Source organism: Amblyomma mixtum, chromosome 7 (assembly GCF_055824585.1).
Source record: "Amblyomma mixtum isolate Tamu chromosome 7, ASM5582458v1, whole genome shotgun sequence".
NCBI lineage: Eukaryota > Metazoa > Arthropoda > Arachnida > Ixodida > Ixodidae > Amblyomma > Amblyomma mixtum.
This window is the reverse complement of record NC_143018.1, coordinates 10,869,638-10,889,727: the sequence shown is the minus strand read 5'-3', so window position 1 is coordinate 10,889,727 and position 20,090 is coordinate 10,869,638. Positions and strand designations below refer to the sequence as shown.

Below are 20,090 nucleotides of genomic sequence, written 5' to 3'. Positions count from 1 at the left end.
AGTGCACGATAGATGGCGCCACTACCATTAGCACGTTTCTTTTTTCTTTTTCGCGAATCTGCGAAGACTTCTACGGGTGTGCCTTACCTCCGATGCGCGCCTGAACTGCGCCAGCAGGTCCCGCATGGTCTTCTCGAGGCCTGCCCTCGCCTCGGCGTCCAGCCTGTGGCGCTGTTCGAGGGCGATGTCCATCCGGCCGGCCTGCGCCATCAGCGCGGCGGGCATCAGACCGGGCACCACCAGGTAGCCCTGCTCCTCGTACTGGCGCCGCTGCTCGGACGTCAGCAGGGTCTTGCTGGCGGCCGCCGACGAACCGCCGTCGCCCTGCGTGCGGCAGTCATGCAGACAGAGAGGCGCCTTTTCGATGACATGGGCTACTTGTTCATCCATACTGCTGCCTTAAGCAGAGACATAGTAGGAGTGATTATTAAAGATACGACAGTAAAACACTTAATACGCAGCATGGTTATGCAACTACTTCATGAGGTAGTGCACGAAGTGCTCCGTGGGAAAGAGCTCTTTGTTAACGCGTGGCAAAGTCTACTAACATAGCGGAGGGGTGTGAATAAGATGATCTTCGACTGAAGTTCGCCTGGATGAGTTTTTGAAACAAAGCTCAGCCCAAACAGGCCGACTTCCGTTGTAGATGTTTTCGTTCAAATTGCTAACATTAAGCTGATAAACTAATTTCGAATTGTGACCTTTTCAACTATTACAGTTAGACCCCTGGTTGCATTTGGAAGTTTGTAGCCAGGTGTTAGCAATAGGCGTATCACTTTTTTAGAATTTCCAAAACCTGAATTCGCTCTGCTCTGTGGCTCTAGAAATTTCGGCCGCCGTGCGCTGTTCACGAAAAGCTCGCAGCGAAGTGACGTCCATCATTACGCGAGGCCGGAATACATGGAGCGTTTTTACCGCGGCGAGTCGTCGATTTTCGCCCGACGGCGCAGATTTGACGCCCGGCGTCGAGAAAAACGCCCGCCGCCGCCGAGCAGGACCGGCTAGATTTTGACGCGCGGCGTCCGGTGAGACCGGAAGCGGCGGCTGAAGCGAGCCAATAGCAGCGCAGAAAGCCCGCTCTTCCGGTCCTCTGCCTGCCGCCGCCAACATGGCCGCCATGGCCGTCGAGCTACGCCGTGTTTTTGGCACGGAAATGTTATTGTCGTGAAAATAAACGCTTCATCAGACTTGAAATGTCGCTTTTTTTGGAGAACATGGCCGAATCTTGGATCGGAATGCCTGCGCTCCCTCCCTGAAGCGAATGTGTCGAAGAAAACCGCAGCCGCTGGTGCCCGCGGCTGAGCGGGCGTCCAAAGATACGCGACGGCATGCATTCGAGCACGCAAATCTTTATAGATACTTAAGCGCGCGTGCTAATATTTGTACAATGGTGTCGAAGTGAAACTGTCCTGATTTTAACGGAATGGTCAGTGTCGCTGTCCTCACAGACCTCCTTGCACAGTGGTGTTTGCCACTTGTTGATCACATTTGCTTTCGCGTCGAGAGATACGCGGCGCCGCGCCGCCGCTTCAACGCTCCATGTATCTCCAGCCGGGCGTCGCGCCGCCGCGACGTTTTCTGCCTCGCGAATGTCGTCGAAAAAAAACGCCCCATGTATCCCGCCTTCACTCCGTGTCGCGCCTGCCAAGTGTTGCTTTTACTGGAAAATTCCCGCACGTGCGGAAGTGCTAACCGCTGCTCGCTACTCTAGCCCACACAGGGGAAAGAAGGTCACGTGACACGTCCACCACGCAGTGAGGTGTGAATGATTGAGCGCATTCTAAAATTTCTAACTGATATGACTCTTACTAACGGCCGGCTATAAATTTCCATTTGCAACCAGGCGCCTTTTAGTTAACAAGTGACTATTAGAAACGAGTTAGCCAGCTGACTGGTTAACATTATTCACCTGTTTTCTGATGTCCGCCACCACTAGTATTAGTACGTCGCAGAGGCCAATTCGGTGTCACAAAAAGACCTAATTCTAACAATTTTTGTTCACCTTCACTAAAACAAAGGTATAATTGGACGTGTTACATTCTTGCCAAGGGTTTTATCGTGAGCAGTTTCCGTTTTTGTGGCTACTTCTTGTATCGTTTTTCAGATTCCACGAAACACAGCGCGGCAAGTGCGGTTCCGGTATAAAAACGTTATTACGCTGGACGCCGCACCCCATATATACTTTCTTAATATAACTAGAAGTAAAGTTTACAAGAAGAACAAGAAAGGAGAGAAAGAAAGTGGGCGGCACTACACCTCACCCAGCATGGAGAGACACAGGAATACCGAGAAGACGAGGTTTCTTACTTTACTTGGCTATTGTTGGGCATGAAACGTGGATTCAGCCGTAAAACTCTTCTCGATGCTAACCTCGGACTCGAAGAAGTGCTGTGAAAGTTTTCATACCAGCCTAATACTGAACTTTCACTTGCGTTAAATCTCTTGAAGAAGTGAAAAAAAAAAAAAAATTGAGGGGACACTTACGCTCCGCCTTAAGAATATGATGCGATAGCTTTTGTGAGTGACAGTCCATATATGCGGAATTGGCCATTCTGAACTTTACGTTCACAGGCTCCTGAGAGTCCTCACACCATTCCTTGCACAATGATGCAGCGGTGAAGGGATACGTCCCTCTGCCCTGCGATGGCAGGTGCTGCCACCGGTGGGGCTCATTGTGAGACCCAAATTGCTCTCCCCGAGCAACCTCTCGCTATTAATCATTACTTTAGCTGCCACCTGCCATGGTGGTCAGTTTCCTCACAATCCAGTGGCCAGGTCTCCGTGACGCCACATGGTCACGTGACCTTGGCGGCCCACCTATGTTGCTTCTGCGGCTGGTGGTCACCTGGGGTGCACCCTAGGCCACCCTATTTTTCGTTCACAACGCCGGCAACGCCGACGCCGGATTACTTGGGTAACGGGGCCTCCAAGGCTATTGCGTTAAGACGCAGCATGGGAATAACTTAATCTTAGCACAAAGGAGGTCATCGCGGCGCAGCTGCCAATTTCGAGGTGCAATCCATGTTTTCGGCCAAACACTGACCAAGCCGAAATCGAAACCTCGCCTTCCCGGCATTCCCGCAGTGGATGAAATGCTCTTGAATAAACTCGCATAGATAGCGGCGCCAGCTTTCCCTCTAGTTAACTCTGACGGACTCTATGGCTGCATCGAAGCCAGCTTATCTGATTACTAGCATCTCGCTTTTGCGGAGATAGAAACACAGGAAAAAAAGTGTGTATATGGACATGCCAACAAAATTTCATCACAAACTGCTATCTGTCAAGGCGCACTGCACGCATTTGAATATCGAAGTAATAAGTAAAGCGCTAAACGGCTAGTACAGAAATATGAGAACCAAGCCGCTTCTCCTGCCCCGTTTCAAGTGATAAATGTTCGCAACCGACAGGGCTCGTTAGCACTAATATTTCCGTAAGAACTTCCGGGCAACTCAATTCTTCACACTTTACTATAGCTTAAATTATTTTCAGTCCATTAGGGTCAGCTAAGTATGACTGACGGCCACTGAAAGCTTGAAGGAAGGGAACTTTGCGCAAAGGCTTCAGAGTAGTTCTTGTCATTCTGTTAGAGCTGGCAAACTATGATGCGAGAGATTCGAAAATATTTCATCTAGCCGGAGTCAAACGTCCCTTGACAAAGCTTCGCACTCTTCGCTGCGTAACGCTGCCGTCTCGTCTCGCACTTCCCGTTCTGTTTTTCTTTCTCGCTGGAAATGGCGAATGCAGGAAGTGACCTTGGAGCGGTTTAATTTTAACAGCCATAAAAGGCGCACGCATGTTGTTTGCGCTAACAGAACACGATATCTTTGAGTGCGCGTGCTTTCTTGAAGACGGCATTCACTACCGGTTCTCAGGGTCGTCACAACTCTTCGCAGGCCGCCATTGCTCAGAGGGAGGAGGCTTGTCGCCTCGTGTTCACGGATGCTTGAGGCCGAAAAATGACGCGTTCGGCTACCGCGGGCTTTTTGTTTTCAGCCGGCGTTGGGTATGGTACGGTATGGTATGGTGTGGTGTCCATTGGTATGGTGTGGTTAATTTATTATGTTTTGATATGGTATTATGGTATGGTATGGTATGGTATGGTATGGTATGGTATGGTATGGTATGGTATGGTATGGTATGGTATGGTATGGGGTGGTACGATATTTTAAGGCATGGTATATGGCCTGGATTTGATTCCGCGACCTTGGGTTCAGCAGTCAAACGATATAGCCGCTACGCCACTGCGGCTGGCCCCAGGCGAAGTTTCGGTGATCTCATTAAAACTTCAGTGTGAAATGTACTGCCTAACACCGTAATTCAGTCAGTGTGTCGGGATTTCTTTTTCGTCTTTTCTTGTATTATATGAACCCGCTTTTTTCTATATGTGCAGTACGCGTCATACTTAGAGGGAATACGAAAAATGATTTAATCGGCTTGTAACGGGAAAAAAATAGGCTTGACCGTGAAGTAGGTGCGCGTTTCAGGCTGCTTGCTCCCCTCGACACCTCTGCGCATTTTTTTTTTTTTTTGTACGACCTATCTGTTCTCACTACCCTAGGACCCATTATAAGGTTTGGTTTGGCTTTGGGGGACTTAACGTCCCAAAGCGACTCAGTCTGTCGGGGCCCGTAGTGGAGGGTTGCGGATAATTTTGATCACCTGGGGTTCTTGAACGTGCACTGACATCGCACAGTACACGGGACTTTATAGCATTTCGCCCACATCGAAATGCGACCACCGCGGCCAGGATCGAACCGGCGTCTTTCGGGTCCACAGTTGAGTGCTCTAACCACTGAGCTACGGCGGCGGCTGCATGTGTACGTACTGACTAGTTGATTACCTCAGTATATTATGGGACGGAACCGCCGTGGTGGCTCAGTGGTTATGGCGCCGGGCTGCTGACCCGAAAGACGCGGGTTCGATGCCGGCCGCGGCGGTCGAATTTCGATGGAGGCGAAATTCTAGAGGCCCTTGTGCTGTGCCCTGTCAGTGCACGTTAAAGGTTTGGTTGGTTTATGGGGTTTAACGTCCCAAAGCAACTAAGGCTATGAGAGACGCCGTAGTGGAGGGCTCCGGAAATTTCGACCACCTGGGGTTCTTTAACGTGCACTGACATCGCACAGTACACGGGCCTCTAGAATTTCTCCTCCAAAGAAATTCTAGCCGCCGCGGCCGGGATCGAACCCCGCGTCTTTTGGGTCAGCAGCCGAGCACCTTAACCGCTGAGCCACCGCGGCGGCGCACGTTAAAGAACCGCAGGAGGTCGAAATTTCCGGAGCCCTTCACTACGGCGTCCCTCATAGCCTGAGTCACTTTGGGACGTTAAACCCACCAAACTAAACGAAACGGACACATGTACAGGCTCACGTTCACTGCGCAGTGTGCGAATACTTGTTTTCGCTGCAGTAATCCCCGAGTGCTCTCAATAAGCAGGCTAAGGAGGGCAAAAGGAAAATTTCCGCCCACAAATGCAGCGCGAGTTGCGTAGTCAAGCTGGTTCTGCCATTGTATGTTCTCTCTGCCTGTCTGCGGGTCGCGAGAAACACAATGAAATTGTGGCTTGCGCGTCACCCGCGCTGCTTCAGACAATGGAGGACGAGGTCCCGAGCCAGCGAAGTCCGCAAACCTTGAAAGTTTGCGCAGGACGGGTTCCTTCCTTTTTTTTTTTTTGCATTCATCTGAAGTGTCTTTCCCGCTTCCCCGTTCCTGCTGCGTTTTCTTCTGCTCCAGCAATCCGTGTATACGCGTACGTATGAACAGGGCGATGTTACGGGCTACCAATCTAAGCGAATGGCAGGAGTGCTTTAATACGGACACTTTCTAGTCTACTGGTGTCTAATCGAATGTGGATCTGGCGTTCATCGTCGTCATCATCATCAGCCTTACTACGCCCGATGAGGGCAAAGGCCTTTCCCATATATCTCCAATTAAGCCCATCCTTTGCTAACTGGGCCACGTTACACATACAGACTTCTTAATCTCATACACCCACCTAACTTTCTGTCGTCCGCTGCTACGCTTGCCTTCTCTCAGAATCCAGTCCGTTGCCCTTAACGAGCATCGCATATCTTGCCTATGCATTACATGCCCTGCCCAAGCCCTTTTCTTCCTCTCGATTTCGACTAGGACGTCATTAAACCGCATTTGTTCCCTTACCCACTCTACCCGTTTCCGATCTCTTAACGTTACACCTATCATTTTTGTTTCCATAGCTCGCTGCGTTGTCCTTAGCTTAAGCTGAACCTTTTTCGTTGGCCTTCACGTTTCTGCCCCGTAAGTGAGTACCGGTAAAATACTGCTGTTTTATACTTTTCTGTGGCGCCGGTACATGACCAATTTCAGTTGTGATCGAGCTCGACACCAATAGCGTTATCGAAGCGGGATCGCAATTTTCGATCCGGATCGAGGATCCGCAGCTGCTACGTTCCCGATCTGTAAACATTTGAATTAAGACTAATAAACATCCAGACTGCTTGCTTGCACATCATTTGGTAACGAGACGGTTATGTTTTAGTCAAAAGTGATTTTTTTTTTTACTTTCACTGGAATACATGATTATGTCTTCGCTATAAGCTCTAAAGCTACACGTGCATGCATTTCCATCTGGCCCGTAGCATGCCAACTCTTCGACCACTATCAAGTAGGAACGTGCTGCAGCATTCCGTTTTGAGCGCGCTCGAAATCATAGAAAATCGGTCTGAATGGGGAAAAGAAAATGTAGCGCACTCGTTTATGGGTAGTTGTACTGTCGGCTGCGAAGACGCCGCGGCAAGGAACGTAAAGGGGAAATTTTTCAATATTTTCAGTAAGCTGACGGGCACTGAAGTCTCAGTGCACGGAGCGAGTATTTCTCACTCGGCCTTATCAAAAGAAAGTAAAGTTGCAGTAACTTTTTCTCTCCTTTTCTCTTATGACAGACACCTGAGACCACGCCTTAGAGATAAAAAAGCGGGATGAAATGACTAAAAGGTCGGAAGCCTGATTCGTACTGTTGTCTTCGTTAAAGTGAGAAGTCTGTACGGCTTGTGGCAGCGGAACTGTCATCCGTTCGCTGCAAGCGGCCGCGTAACCAGTTTGCGTCACCTTGCGCTCAGAAGCAGAACGAGGATTGTTGAGTAGATGTGCTTTTGAATACCGTCGTCGTATGCTCAATGCGATTGTATTGCAATTGGCGACCGCTGTCCAAAAATGAGTGCGAAAATGAGATGTATTTACGTAGTTACGAACTGATTAATGAGATCTCGTAGAAGAAAGGATCATTGTTATAGTTTGCTAAAGACATCGTCCTCTACCTTCTACCGGCTTATTTTACTCTATTGTAGGGGCTATACGTTTGTCAGGGGATTAATTTCGCTCGCTTAGTACACTGATCGCCCTTTTCTACCTGTCTCACTAGTCCGGCTTCTGTACAAATACGGACTGCGAATGCTTGAGAACGTTATTTATACGTGGTCTGGTGCGATTTTAAGGTTGTCACTAAACTGCTCTAACATGGTTCATTTTCCGAAGCAGACTCTAAGGAATATACGAGCTTAGCTAACCGAAGTGGTCCTTTATCCGGCACCATCGCTTTTACCTTCATGCCAGTAACAGTTTATTAGTGTTTTGGGCGAAACTAAAGCGATAAGCTTCAACTCGCGCAGCCTGTGCATATAGTGTCAACGTGTACTTGCGCTCGTGTGTGTGTACGTGTTTCTCCCTCCGTCTTGTGTCATTCTGCGCAAAGTTGTTTTGAATATGCCTTGAGGATGATGTTAGGGGTAATTGCGATCGCAAGTGGCAACAAGACATTTCTACTTAACCATAAAAATTAGTTATTGTTATTGCATGCTGAATCCGACTTAGACAATGTAAGTGTTTACTTCACGAGTTGAAGTGAAAAATCGATTGTATCACTGTGCTTCGATAATAGCAGAGTCATTGGTGACCATTTCGACATCCTGTTGTGGCGCAAGTTAGCCTCATTCTTGTTCCGAAGGCGTGCACGAATCTGCTTTTGCACACATTTCACTAAAGTGCTACTGAAGGAAACAATCTTGAGAAATTTAATGACTTTAATAGTTACTATTTACTGATCGGTGCCCCGTGAGAAGACGCACAATGGTGCCCCTGGCGATGACGGTGACTTCAGCGTACTCACATCTTTTCGGAACGAGTTCATCCAGAGGCTGGTCCCCACTCCACCGGAGAAGTTAGCCTCGACGAAGCTTCGTAGCTTGTGTCCGTTGGCGCTCATGGTGCGCCCGAGGAAGCCGGAGACGCAGAGGGAAAGGGCTGCGGAGGAGAGGGACGAGGCCTTCGTCAGTGTGCCTGGCGCAAGCTTGATTTACACGGCGAGGGCCCTTTCCCTATGGGGTGCCCATTAGAAGGGCCGGGAGCTAGACAATGAGAGTACCGAGCATTTCGTGCCGGCTTTTTTTCGCCGTCCTGTTAGCCAACTTTGTAGGTGGCGTGTATAGGCCTGTACACGAGACTACACTGGCAATATGCAGGCGACAGTGTTTGCGATCGGCTGTCTCAAACCGTCGTCGCAGTGCACGTATGAAACGATGTCCCGGCCTCTGCTATCAAGCACGCAGTAGAGCGCGCAGCTGTTCTCTAAATCTGGTGTTGCTTCTGCTTTTCGTCTTTTTATCGTTGCATCGTTCCACTCACCTACAACACCATTTATGCAACTGACATACTTATAACAATGTATCAGGGCGTAACAGGTGCGTGTACAGTCTGTGCCAAAAGTAAAAATGCGGCCGTGACAACGGAGAAAAGCGGGTCGACGGCAGATCTGCGAGGCTCTGTTCGCCAGCTCCTCGTCAGCTGTGAGGCCAAACTGGGTAGCGTGAACCTGCGCCTTTCACTCACCTTCTTTGGATGATGGAAATTTACCTGACGGCATGAGAAGCGGTAAAGCCAGTCAGGTTATGGCAAAGATGGTACGAACGGATGAATAAATGAATGGATGAACTAACAAAGAAGAAATACATAAATGGCAAACATGCCTGTCCGTTTGTCACAACCGCCTCCGATTGCGGTGTCGCGAAACTGGCATCCTGTACGGCACTTTGACCGCTCATCGGTTGTCAGTTCTGCTATTTGCTTCAACTCCGGGCGCCTGTAGTATCCACTGGCCTTGTTCACCCGCGTAGGGCACTACCCTCCATTACGACCAAGAAATAAACCTTCCTCACGACAGCATTAGAGAAACTCTCAATACACTCACTGTTCCGGACAAATATCTCACCACCACGAAACTATGCATTCTTCGACGCGTACACCTAGATGCACTCCTCACCTGTGCCCGTTCTTATCTCTACCGTACCTGACACTCCCCCGCATGCCCGAATTGCCCCGAGCCCCGTGCTAATTTAGAACATTTTCTTTTCTCCGGCGCCGTTGCTATTCAGTCCCCTCCTTTTCCATACCCTTCTCCCCAACGTGGAGGGCTTGGCTAGCCTCGGAGCAGCTGATGGACCCGGCTTTGGTGACCCTGACCCAGGACATCCTCGACGCTTAATATTGCGCGGAAATAATGTTTCCTTCCCTCTCTCTCTTTCTTCATTTTAATGCCAGCGATCTTCGATCCCGGCCGTGGCGGCCGAATTTCGATGAAGGCGAAATTCTAGAGGCCCGAGTACTGTGCGATGTCAGTGCACGTTAAAGAACCCCAGGTGGTCGAAATTTCCGGAGCCCTCCACTACGGCGTCCCGCATAGCCTGAGTTGCTTTGGGACGTTAAACCGCAATAAACCAACCAACTTAAGGGCTGCGTGAAGAAACTCGCACGATCGTCGCCGGGTCCTGATGAAAGCGACCGCACCTTGGGTGCGGACATGTGATGGTGTACAGGCATACGAATGCGTTGCCCGGTAAGCCAGCGCTTCCTCGCTGCGAGGAATCGGCACACGACGCTTGCTTAGGCCTATGCGCGACGGAGCACGAATTTCCTGCCTCCGGACACGCGATGGCACGGACGCTGTGTCTTCGATTTGAACCGCCTCATCCCCCATGCGAGGTTATGCGTCAAAATTGGCCCCGCGTTTTCATTTGAAGCTTCTCGATATTCTTGTTACTTGCTGCCTTTCTGCCATCTACTACGTGAACTGAAGCGTTTTGCCTCTCACAGGCGAAGAAAACAACAACAAATCAGACCCTTATTTTGTATACCACAGGCTTTCACAGAGAGAGAGAGAGAGAGAGAGAAAGAAAGCAACGTTTAATGGGAGGAAAGGTGGAGAAGTCGGCCGCCGGTAATGTGGCCCTGGCTTGCTACTCCACATGGAAGAAATAGAGAGAGAGAGAGAGAAACAGTTTCATTGATGAAAACAAATTGAGTGTTCAGCATATCCTGCGCTTGGCTGACCAAAGCAAGCTCGTCTTCCAGCTGCGCCGACGAGAGACAGCAACTTCAGGAGGAGGTTGAAGGGAAGGGGATGTAGTGGATAGACAAGCGACAGAACAGGAGACGAGGTAGAGCTCTAGACAAGCATATAGGCCAGGACAGTTGACGTAGGAACGGTCAGGACGACGACGGAGATGGAATAGTAGGGAAGGTGTAATAAGAGTGTTTAGATTCTGCGAAGTAAATATGTGCTTGAGCAACTCAGAGATGTCGGGACGAGGTACAGTCTTTGTCAAAAGTAACCAGGCTGCATTGTTTGCTTCTAGCCCACACAGTAGAGCCCTTACAGCTTCCCTGAAGCTGAAATGGTCGTTAAAGGTAAGGACTGGGGGTCTCCTTACCTTCCAACACGTTTTGATCTTTAGTAAAGACACAAGCTACTATACAAGCTAGAAGCAAACCCTGCATGCAGCCTGGTTACTTTTGACAAAGACTGTACGTGTAGGTATGAATTTTTCAGGTGTGTGTTGTTTCTTAATTGGGAGTTTGTAGGCCAAGGATCGACGCTTAGGTGTAAAACCACTTCAATATGTGGCGGGGTCGAAATGCTTAGTATGGTGTGTGCTATGCCCACATACGAATGTAGAAATTTCCTTAGCTAGCAAAAACAAGGGCGTAAACGAAAGCAAGACACTTCCAGGCATTAGCCTTTCATCTGGGACAGCGACATCAGTATTACCTACCCCCCGCCCTCCCCTCCGCCCACACACCCAGCTCTAGGTAAATAAACGCAAGACAGCAACACCGAAGACATCCTTTTTTTTGTTTTTGAGTAGCAGTGATTATTCGTATGTAGCCAATCCGAAAAGAACTCGTAACCGCGAAATCAAATGAAAAAACAACGGAACATCATTAATTTGAACTTACGGTTTATCTGAACTGGCGCTTGGGTCCTGTCATCATCACGTGAATTAGCGTAGCCTGATCAGGCGTTCCTCACATTCCTAGAGTCGAACTACGCGTAATGGAAAATTAGTTCGGTTCCCTACGATTTCGGGTTACCGAAATTCGGCTTCAGCTTCCCAGTAATCCAGTCTCGACTTCTTGCAGGTCCCCTGTTTATGACTTCCGCACTGCGGCCGTATCCCTTAATAAGGTACGTGAAAAGCAACAAAATCATTCGAGTTTTCCTCGTGAGATCTAAATAAAGAAACCCGGCTTAATGACGTGCCGTATTCAAGACACGACCGAGCTACCAAATCTTCATTCATATCTGAGGCTAAGTTTCATTACCGCGGCGACGCACTCTTCAAAAACTGCACGCAAAGCCCATTTAGCTGTGTTTATGCCATTTAAACTTCCTTCTGCGCATTTTCACTGCGAGGCAATTACCTTGGGTCTGTGAGCTCTCTGTCGTTCAGCCTCAATACAAACGCCCATCCTTTTTTCAATATGTTGATGAGCAGACTTGTCCGCGACGCAGCTATAGTAGTTCCTATTCTACAGTCTTGATTGCAGTTGCATGTGTCTTCACTTAAGACTCTACAAAGTGGAGATGCATGCATCTTCATTGAAGACTGCACAACCGGGGTCGCTCAAAGCTTCAAGCCCCCTGCTGGAGTCTTCGAGTCCGGCCAAGCGGTTGAAATTGGGGCATGAAAAGATAGCCCATCGACATTCATTCCCCGGTGGACTACGGCAGCCGTGGACCTGGTATATTATCGCCTGTGAAATAAAGTTGCCAGGAAACATAAAATCCTTGCAGATTGACTGATGGCAATTCACGCACTCCAAGCAACACTTTCGGCGATCAGGCACGCTGTAGCTATGAGGCAAGGATTCCGCGCAGCAGTCCTGAAGAAGCGCTGCCTGTCTCGTGTAGTGATGTGCTTGGCATAAAGGAATTTAAATAGTAAAATCAATCTATAGACTCAATCATATAAATTTCGCCCACCTGGGGTTCTTTAATACGCTTGGCATATAGGAATTTAAGTAGTAGCCTTAATCATATGGAACTAGTGAAAACTGGTTCGATAAACTAGCAGGCTATGAGACGAAAGAAACAGATGGAGGAATTCATAATTCTTAAGATATCTGGCTGCACTTCAGGATTGAAGCCGATTAAGAGTAGCTGTTCAGATTATGCACCGAAATTATTGTCGATCAATAACGACAATGTAACGAAAATAGTGCCAACTGAAACAAATAAGAAAGGGAAGTGGAGACGATTATGTCGTGAATAAAAGTGTAACTTTTGTGATGCAAGGCGACTATCCGCTGTGACTACTGGAATGGTGACTATCTGCTGCTGTTTTTAGGTTTTGCGAAAACTTTAATTCTGCATTCATGGTTGATAAATAACAACGCTGAGATAAAAAAAGAAATACGTCAACGGATGGGAACTAAGAGCCGAACACGTGCTTTGTGAGTTTCGCGTTCACAGCAAGCGTTTGATCATGATTAGTTATGGTTTGCGATGGTTTAACGTCCCAAAGCGACGCAGGCGAAGAGAGACGCCGTAGTGGAGGGCTCTGGAAATTTCGACCACCTGGGGTTCTTTAATACGCTTGGCATATAGGAATTTAAGTAGTAGCCTTAATCATATGGAACTAGTGAAAACTGGTTCGATAAACTAGCAGGCTATGCGACGAAAGAAACAGATGGAGGAATTCATAATTCTTAAGATATCTGGCTGCACTTCAGGATTGAAGCCGATTAAGAGTAGCTGTTCAGATTATGCACCGAAATTATTGTCGATCAATAACGACAATGTAACGAAAATAGTGCCAACTGAAACAAATAAGAAAGGGAAGTGGAGACGATTATGTCGTGAATAAAAGTGTAACTTTTGTGATGCAAGGCGACTATCCGCTGTGACTACTGGAATGGTGACTATCTGCTGCTGTTTTTAGGTTTTGCGAAAACTTTAATTCTGCATTCATGGTTGATAAATAACAACGCTGAGATAAAAAAAGAAATACGTCAACGGATGGGAACTAAGAGCCGAACGCGTGCTTTGTGAGTTTCGCGTTCACAGCAAGCGTTTGATCATGATTAGTTGTGGTTTGCGATGGTTTAACGGCCCAAAGTGACGCAGGCGAAGAGAGACGCCGTAGTGGAGGGCTCTGGAAATTTCGACCACCTGGGGTTCTTTAACGTGCACTAAACTACATCGCACAGTACACGGGCTTCTAGAATTTCGCCTTCATCCAAATTCGACCGCCGCGGCAGGGAGCGAACCCGCGTCTTTCGGGTCAGCAGCCGAGCGCCACTGAGCCACCGCGGCGGCTCATTATTAGCGCAAACACTGTCGAGTGAAGTGTGCTTTTATGTGGGGATAGACGTTTAAGCGTGCAGCCTGCTTGTATGCTGATTACCTATGCATGGCAAACGATTGCTAATGCTCACTCATATGTTTTCGTAATGTAACAACACTGGCTCAGAGGCCAGTATGTTGTGACTTAATACAACACTTGGCCGAAATTACGTTTGGCGGTTTAGCCTCAACTTCCTGTTCGGTCACTTTTGCTGCTATTGGAACACAGAGAATGAGGTTGAGACCACAGAAGAAAGAGGTGGCCTATAGCTTGAAGCATGTAGTTGTAATTTGGAATAGTACAGTGCAGTAGAGCAAGTAAATTTTCAATAAAATAATAAACACGTTAAACGGCTTCAGTTGCCTGAGGCATCCATTTACTCAAACCTCGTACTCTATATCGGCTAGGCTGCTATAGCTACGTCAGCAGTCTAAGTATTACCTATTCAGTGTAATTGATAAACAAACGCAACACGCAGTTCTTTACCTCTGCGGGACTGGTATGAGATAATTTTGATCTCTTATGTTCTAGCTTATAGCTTGCGATTTGTCTTGAAGAACTGTCTTTATTAGCTTCCAGTTTATTCGTAAATTTGCAAGCATGTATGTCTCCTTATTTTTATCACGGACGATATTTTTTTACTGTTTACATAGGACCACAGCTGAATTAGACGCGTGAAAGTATTAAACTATTCCGAAGCAATACAAGCCTGTCATAAAATGCCGTAGTAAGCGAAAGTTGAAGATAGCCAGTAAAGGAATACAACTAGTTACAGTAGGTGAAAGAAATGAGGGAAAAGCTAAAAAAGTCAGTACAACTGTCAGCGCACCCGAAGCAAGCGATTGAACCTAACATTTTTTTTTTTTCAAAATCTTGTTCTTACAGCTTTCGACAGAGTATGATTTAGGGGTTCTGTCATTCAGTGCGAAGGGAAAAAAATATTTCTGGCATTTTCGTTGCTCAACCGTCTTCCTCGCCTCAGTCATTTAAATTATCCCCTCGCAATCTACTTGTACGCTCGCAAGACGACACGCTTACTTCCGTAAACTAGATTCCGTACTACGATGACGCAATTCAGGGTCGGCACGCAAAAAAAAAAAAAACGTGAAAGCTCGCTGTTCTAGCGTTTAGATTCCGCGAGCCTGTTTGACCGACCGCGGCGATACGGCTGATTCCGCCGCGCGTGTGGTGTCGATCTTTATCTCGCTTCTTATCCACGCTCCCTGTCTCTTTGTCGCTCCTTCCATCCGGTCGCGTGGCTGTAGGTCAATAGCAGCACTATGTTCCAGTTAGCGCTATGTGTTTCGCGTGTCCTTCTTTTGTTTTGCTTATTAATTGTGACATTGGACATCAACACACTTCCAGTGTCATCTTTGATGAGTAGACAGCGGTTGATTAGCCGTACATAGAGCGCCGAGTCTCTGGCATTCGTGACCGCATAGTCACCTTTTCAGTGACTCTATAGGCGTCAGTTGTTTCTTGCGTCAGCTGGACAACGCTCCCTTTTTGGCCAGAAACCGAATGCGGGAGTTTTCGATTGCCACTTACTACACCATTCACTTTCGTTCAAATTTAAGCGGCGCTAACATTTAGGACGAATACAGAGAGGACATGACAGGACAGCGCCCGTCCTGTCATGGCATCTGTGTGTTCGTCCTAAAGGTTAGCGCTGCTTAAATTTGAACGAAAGAAAATGCATAACCCACTAGCCCCGCAACGTGTTTTACTAACTACACCATCCACGCCTGAGCCAATCCCTGCGTACCTATCAAATATAAAGCGCTGTAGGAGCACTTTCGCAGCTCGCATATGGTTAAGTAACCGTGCCCCGAAGCGTATGCATCCGTCGCAATAAGTTTATGGAGTTCGCCTTCGGCGAACAAACTTCTTTTTTTTTTTCTGCATTCAGTGTGCATTTCCCGTGAATTGTTCGTGCACTGTGCAGCTCACTGAGTAAGAATTCATTTCGGTGTGCCTTTTGCAGGCTGCTTGTAAAGACAGCGATGAACCTAAGATTTTTTTTCTAATGTTATATTATGTCAACTTTTAACCGCAGTTGTGCGCCGCACCACTACGCATGGTTCACCGCAAGCTACAAGCTCGCAGTTAGTGGACAATTACTGAAACAGGGGAGCTGCTTTGACACGACCGTGGGGAACAGCGCGCCGGCACAAGGACGAGGGAAGAACAATCTACACATAGCGCTTGTTCTTGTGCTGGTGTGCTGCTTCGCCTAGTTACGTCGAAAAAACTCGCCCATCAGTTTGTATTGAGCAGCTTTATTTATTGTACAAGATCCAGAGCTATGTCTGCATGGTGTGTTCTCCCTTCGTCCTCGTGCGCTGTTTCGACTAGTTGTCGCAATTACTGTGGGCCATTCGTTGGCAGCGGTGCATGTCAATGAAATTGATTCAGTTTTATGCTGGTATAGGCTGCTCCGTTTGCTGCTAGCGAACTATATTTTGTGCAGACGGGCGCTGGAAGCGCATGATGCTGTACACGGGTTGTGTTCCTGCAAAATATACTGCGTTCTAAAGAAACGAGGTTTGTGTCCAAGTGTATGACGCCGAACACAAAGCCGCCGTGAAAATATAAAGCGTACTCTGTTTAGCGATGATTATATACGATGATCTGTACATTATCTGTGCATTATCAAATGTTTAGGGGAAACCCCCAATGTGGAGTAGATTTGTAATAAGGGAGTAATTACTCACTGGCATCCACCCGAGCGCAGCCATACGGCTACAAAGGAAAGCTATACAGCTTTCTCAGAAACTTCGCAGTTAAAGAAAAATTCCTCCTGGTCCGGGATTCGAACCCGGGACCACCACTTCACCGGTGGTAGAGCGACTGCTCCGGTGAAGCGGTGGTCCTGGGTTCGAACCCCGGAGCAGGACGAATTTTTCTTTAACTGCGAGGTTTCTGAGAAAGCTGTATAGCTTTCCTTTGTAGCCGTATGGCTGCGCTCGGGTGGATGTCAATGAGTAATTACTCCCTTATTATTATCTGTGCATGTTTATCATAATCACCACGCCTTGAAAGCAAACCCTGCGGCAAGAAGAATTTTGACCAAGGCTGTGTGCGTGCGGGCTTGGGATTCAAGAAGCAACTTTTAAATGACTCTGCAGCTTAAATATAGGGAAATGTGAGTTGGTTTTCGGCGGGTTGCTAATGGTTCAGAACACTGATCCGGGCTGACTGTGGAACATGGAAGTCTCGAATTACTTTCTTTTTGTGTGTGTGTGTGTGTGTGCAGCACGCCTACTCATATAGTCAAGCGCCATTTTATTCTGGCCGCGTTCTGAATTATTACTGTCAGGCGCAGGCAGAAGGGGACAACTTTTTCAGAGGACCATACATCGGGGATTCTATCGCACATCACTGTTTAGTTCACGTGGGTGACAACTCAAAGCTCTACTTTCTCCAGCAACGCTTCCAAGGAGAATTCCTTGCCCGTTGCCCCCCCCCCCCCGGCCCCCCCAAAAAAAAACAGACGAAAAGGAAACCTAAATGATTACACTTACCAAATTTCTCTCTCCGCCTCCCTCACTGTCGTATCATGCCCGTTTTCTTTTTGAAAGAACAGTATTCATACCTTGTGCCATTAGGCTGTTGAAAGGTCGGCTAAATCAGTGCAGTACTAAATACAAGTTCACAATCCTCTAGTGAGTTCGACACAACCTTCTGCATGGGGTGCGCATACTTTAGCCTGAGTTTGCAGCCTCCTAGTCATTAAACGAGCATCGAAAGAATTAAGCCAGCGAAACTCTTTAGAAAATCCGAAATATCGCTCCTATAGGCCTCCTAGTCATTAAACGAGCATCGAAAGAATTAAGCCAGCGAAACTCTTTTATAGACATTTGCAGTAAGGGCTCCCTGGGCGCTGCCATATTGTTCACTGGACTGTCGTGAGCACCCCTCGCTAGCACGGTGGAAGCGGCGGCGGAACCGGTTTCCGACAGTCCAGAGAGGAGGCTTTTCGACAACTCCCTCGCCCGGTGCAAAGGTCTATAGGCTTTTTACAGTCCTTCGCTGACACTCTATCGAAAGTTGGCAAACATTTCAGAGTTTGTATGAAAACCGGTCGTAGAGCAGCACTCACCTGGTATCTCCGCTGTTCTCGTCCTTATCGTATGGCGTATCAGCTCCCGAGAAAAACACAAACCAATGCTTCGATATCGCCGCTCACATATCCCAGCGTTCGGCAGATGACGCAGCAGAACCAGGTGTAGGGTACAGACACGCGCTCAGGACGGAGTCCCCAGCGTCAGTGACTGACGTTAGCCTTGTCTTTCTCCTTCGCTCCTCAAGAGAGCGTTCAAGCAGAGAGAATTCCCTCTACGAGCTCATACGTACTCGGGTTCGTCGGCCCCCGCCATCTCTCTCTCTCCCCCTCCTTCGCAAGACAGGGCGAGGGAGACAACGAACACAGAAAGAGCCGAACAAGCGGCAGTGCCCAAGGGGCCCAGAAGAAAGCGAAAGCCTTCTCCTCCCACCCGGCAGAAGGAACTGGAGGGTTGCGCGGACGCTGAGAGGCGGCGAAAGGTGACCCACTTACCTGGAGCCGAATCCGGGCCGCCGCTTCCTCGGCTGCTGCGGCGCTTCCCGCTTCAGACGCCGGCCCAAAGACGACGACTACGCCGGTCTTTGATATGCGTGCGCGATCCTGAGTGTGTTTGTTTCGATTCTTTGGTAGTGGAGAGAGTGTCTGTGAGTGCGCTGTGTTAGTGAGTGAGTGAGCGTGTGGATGTATGTGTGTGAGAGAGAGAGAGGGGGGGGGAAGAGCGTGTGTACGTGTACGCGTGATTGCCGAGTGTGGATGCAAAGACGCCTTTAGCGATATCCACGTCGTCTGAAAGTGCGGACGCTCGTACTAATAATATTTACTCTCTCGACTTTCTTCTTAGTTTTTTTTTTGTACGACAACGGTCTTCCTTCTTGGAGAGAGAGACACGCCACTCGAGCGTCCTTGAAAGTTTCTGCGCTCTTTCAAGTAGAGGACGTGAATACGCGCCTCTTAAAGCGGGCGCAGGTCTTTTAAGAGCTCGGCAAAATAAGCCGCCGACTGCTTGCTGGATTGCCATAGTACGGGCTGAATGCTCATGCATTATATTCTGCATCTTGAATATTTCTTTAGAGAGATATCTGCACGAAGTACTTCGTCCGCGCTGAATGACGTCATCGGGGCTGCCGTCCAAGAGAGACGTAGCCAGAAACGATCGCATTCTCCTGCTGGTTAGTGTCTAATTATTCATTACAGCAACGTTTAGAAGGAGATAGAGAGAAGGGGAGATCCAGCACTAAGACACTTTATGCACGTACCTATATGCAAGCGCACCATGCACACACTGTATTGCTAACGGGAAGGCTCTGGCCATTTTCCTCATGCCCTGATGCGAGGAGGTATCCACAAATAGCTCGACACGTGCGCTTTGTCCGAGATAACCTCTCTTATTCCCTCCCTCTCCTTCGCACCTTTCGCGTTGTTACTAATAATGGAGGCGCCTTAACTTTTCTCTCTCAAAATGTGAGGGTAAAGAAAACAACGGCTTCCTGCATGCCGCGTGACCCTTCCACGAAGTTACTGTACGTATGTGTAGGCTGGCACAAGAACCACCGATAACATATGGCCAACGCGTCGCTACAAGAGGGCGAACACGTGAGAGAGTAACACATTTATTTATTTAGGAGCTCCAAATCCGGGGCACTGGATTACCCGCCTTGCTTGCCCTGTTCCCCGCCGCGGTGGCTTACTGGTTAGAGCGCTCGGCTACTGAGCAGAGTTCTCGGACTCGAACCCGACTGCGGCGGCCACATTTCGGTGGAGGTGAAACGAAAAGGCGCCCGTTAGCTGTGCGATGTCAGTGCACGTTAAAGATCCCCAGGTGGTCGAAATTATTGCGGAGCCCTCTACTACGGCACCTATTTCTCTCTCTCTTCTTTCACTCCCACCTTCCTCCCTTCACTTGCGGCGCGGTTCAGGTGTCCGCCGAAATGTGAGACAGATACTGTGCCATTTCTTTTCCTCGAAATCCAGTTTTCATTTTTTTTTGTACTGCTGCAGAGTAGTCTCATGTGGGATTTAGCTTCTTTCTCTATGTAGCCACCGAATGTATGTAGCGTAGGAAAATGTTTTTTTTTGTAATTTGTGGTCTCAATGTATGGGATAAAAATAGTGTAATTGCTTTATCGCTGGAAGAAAGAAATGTTTGGAAAACAGAAGAAAAAACAACCACATGCCGCCAATGGGATCTGAACTCACGGGCTCTGAATTTTGCGTTTGGTGCTCTACTAAGTGATCTACGGCGGCGGCTGTCCAATCTTCTGCTTTTGGGGCTATTTGTTTTCGTGTAACCTGACCTTGAGAGTGTTCACCAGCGCCACCCTCATCCATAGCGGCGGATGTAGTACGTCCTGTATTACTGCGACCGTCACTTG

General features: G+C 48.3%; 1 protein-coding gene across 2 annotated transcripts; it reads right to left on the bottom strand.

Moving 5' to 3' along the window:
• Positions 1-18,348, bottom strand: LOC149334991 (uncharacterized). 2 transcript variants are annotated; one of them, XM_089553715.1, is made up of 4 exons: positions 18,211-18,314; positions 17,755-17,957; positions 8,141-8,274; positions 1-324 (listed from the first exon to the last, which is right to left on the bottom strand). In XM_089553715.1, exons 3-4 carry the CDS (start codon positions 8,234-8,236, stop codon positions 28-30), a joined length of 393 nt encoding a protein of 130 aa, XP_089409841.1. In that variant the 5' UTR covers positions 8,237-8,274; positions 17,755-17,957; positions 18,211-18,314; the 3' UTR covers positions 1-27. The 2 variants fall into 2 exon arrangements, with proteins under 2 accessions (XP_089409841.1, XP_089409839.1); XM_089553713.1 differs by lacking the exon at positions 17,755-17,957 and having other exon boundaries at positions 18,211-18,348.
• Positions 18,349-20,090: the final 1,742 nt, after the last annotated feature.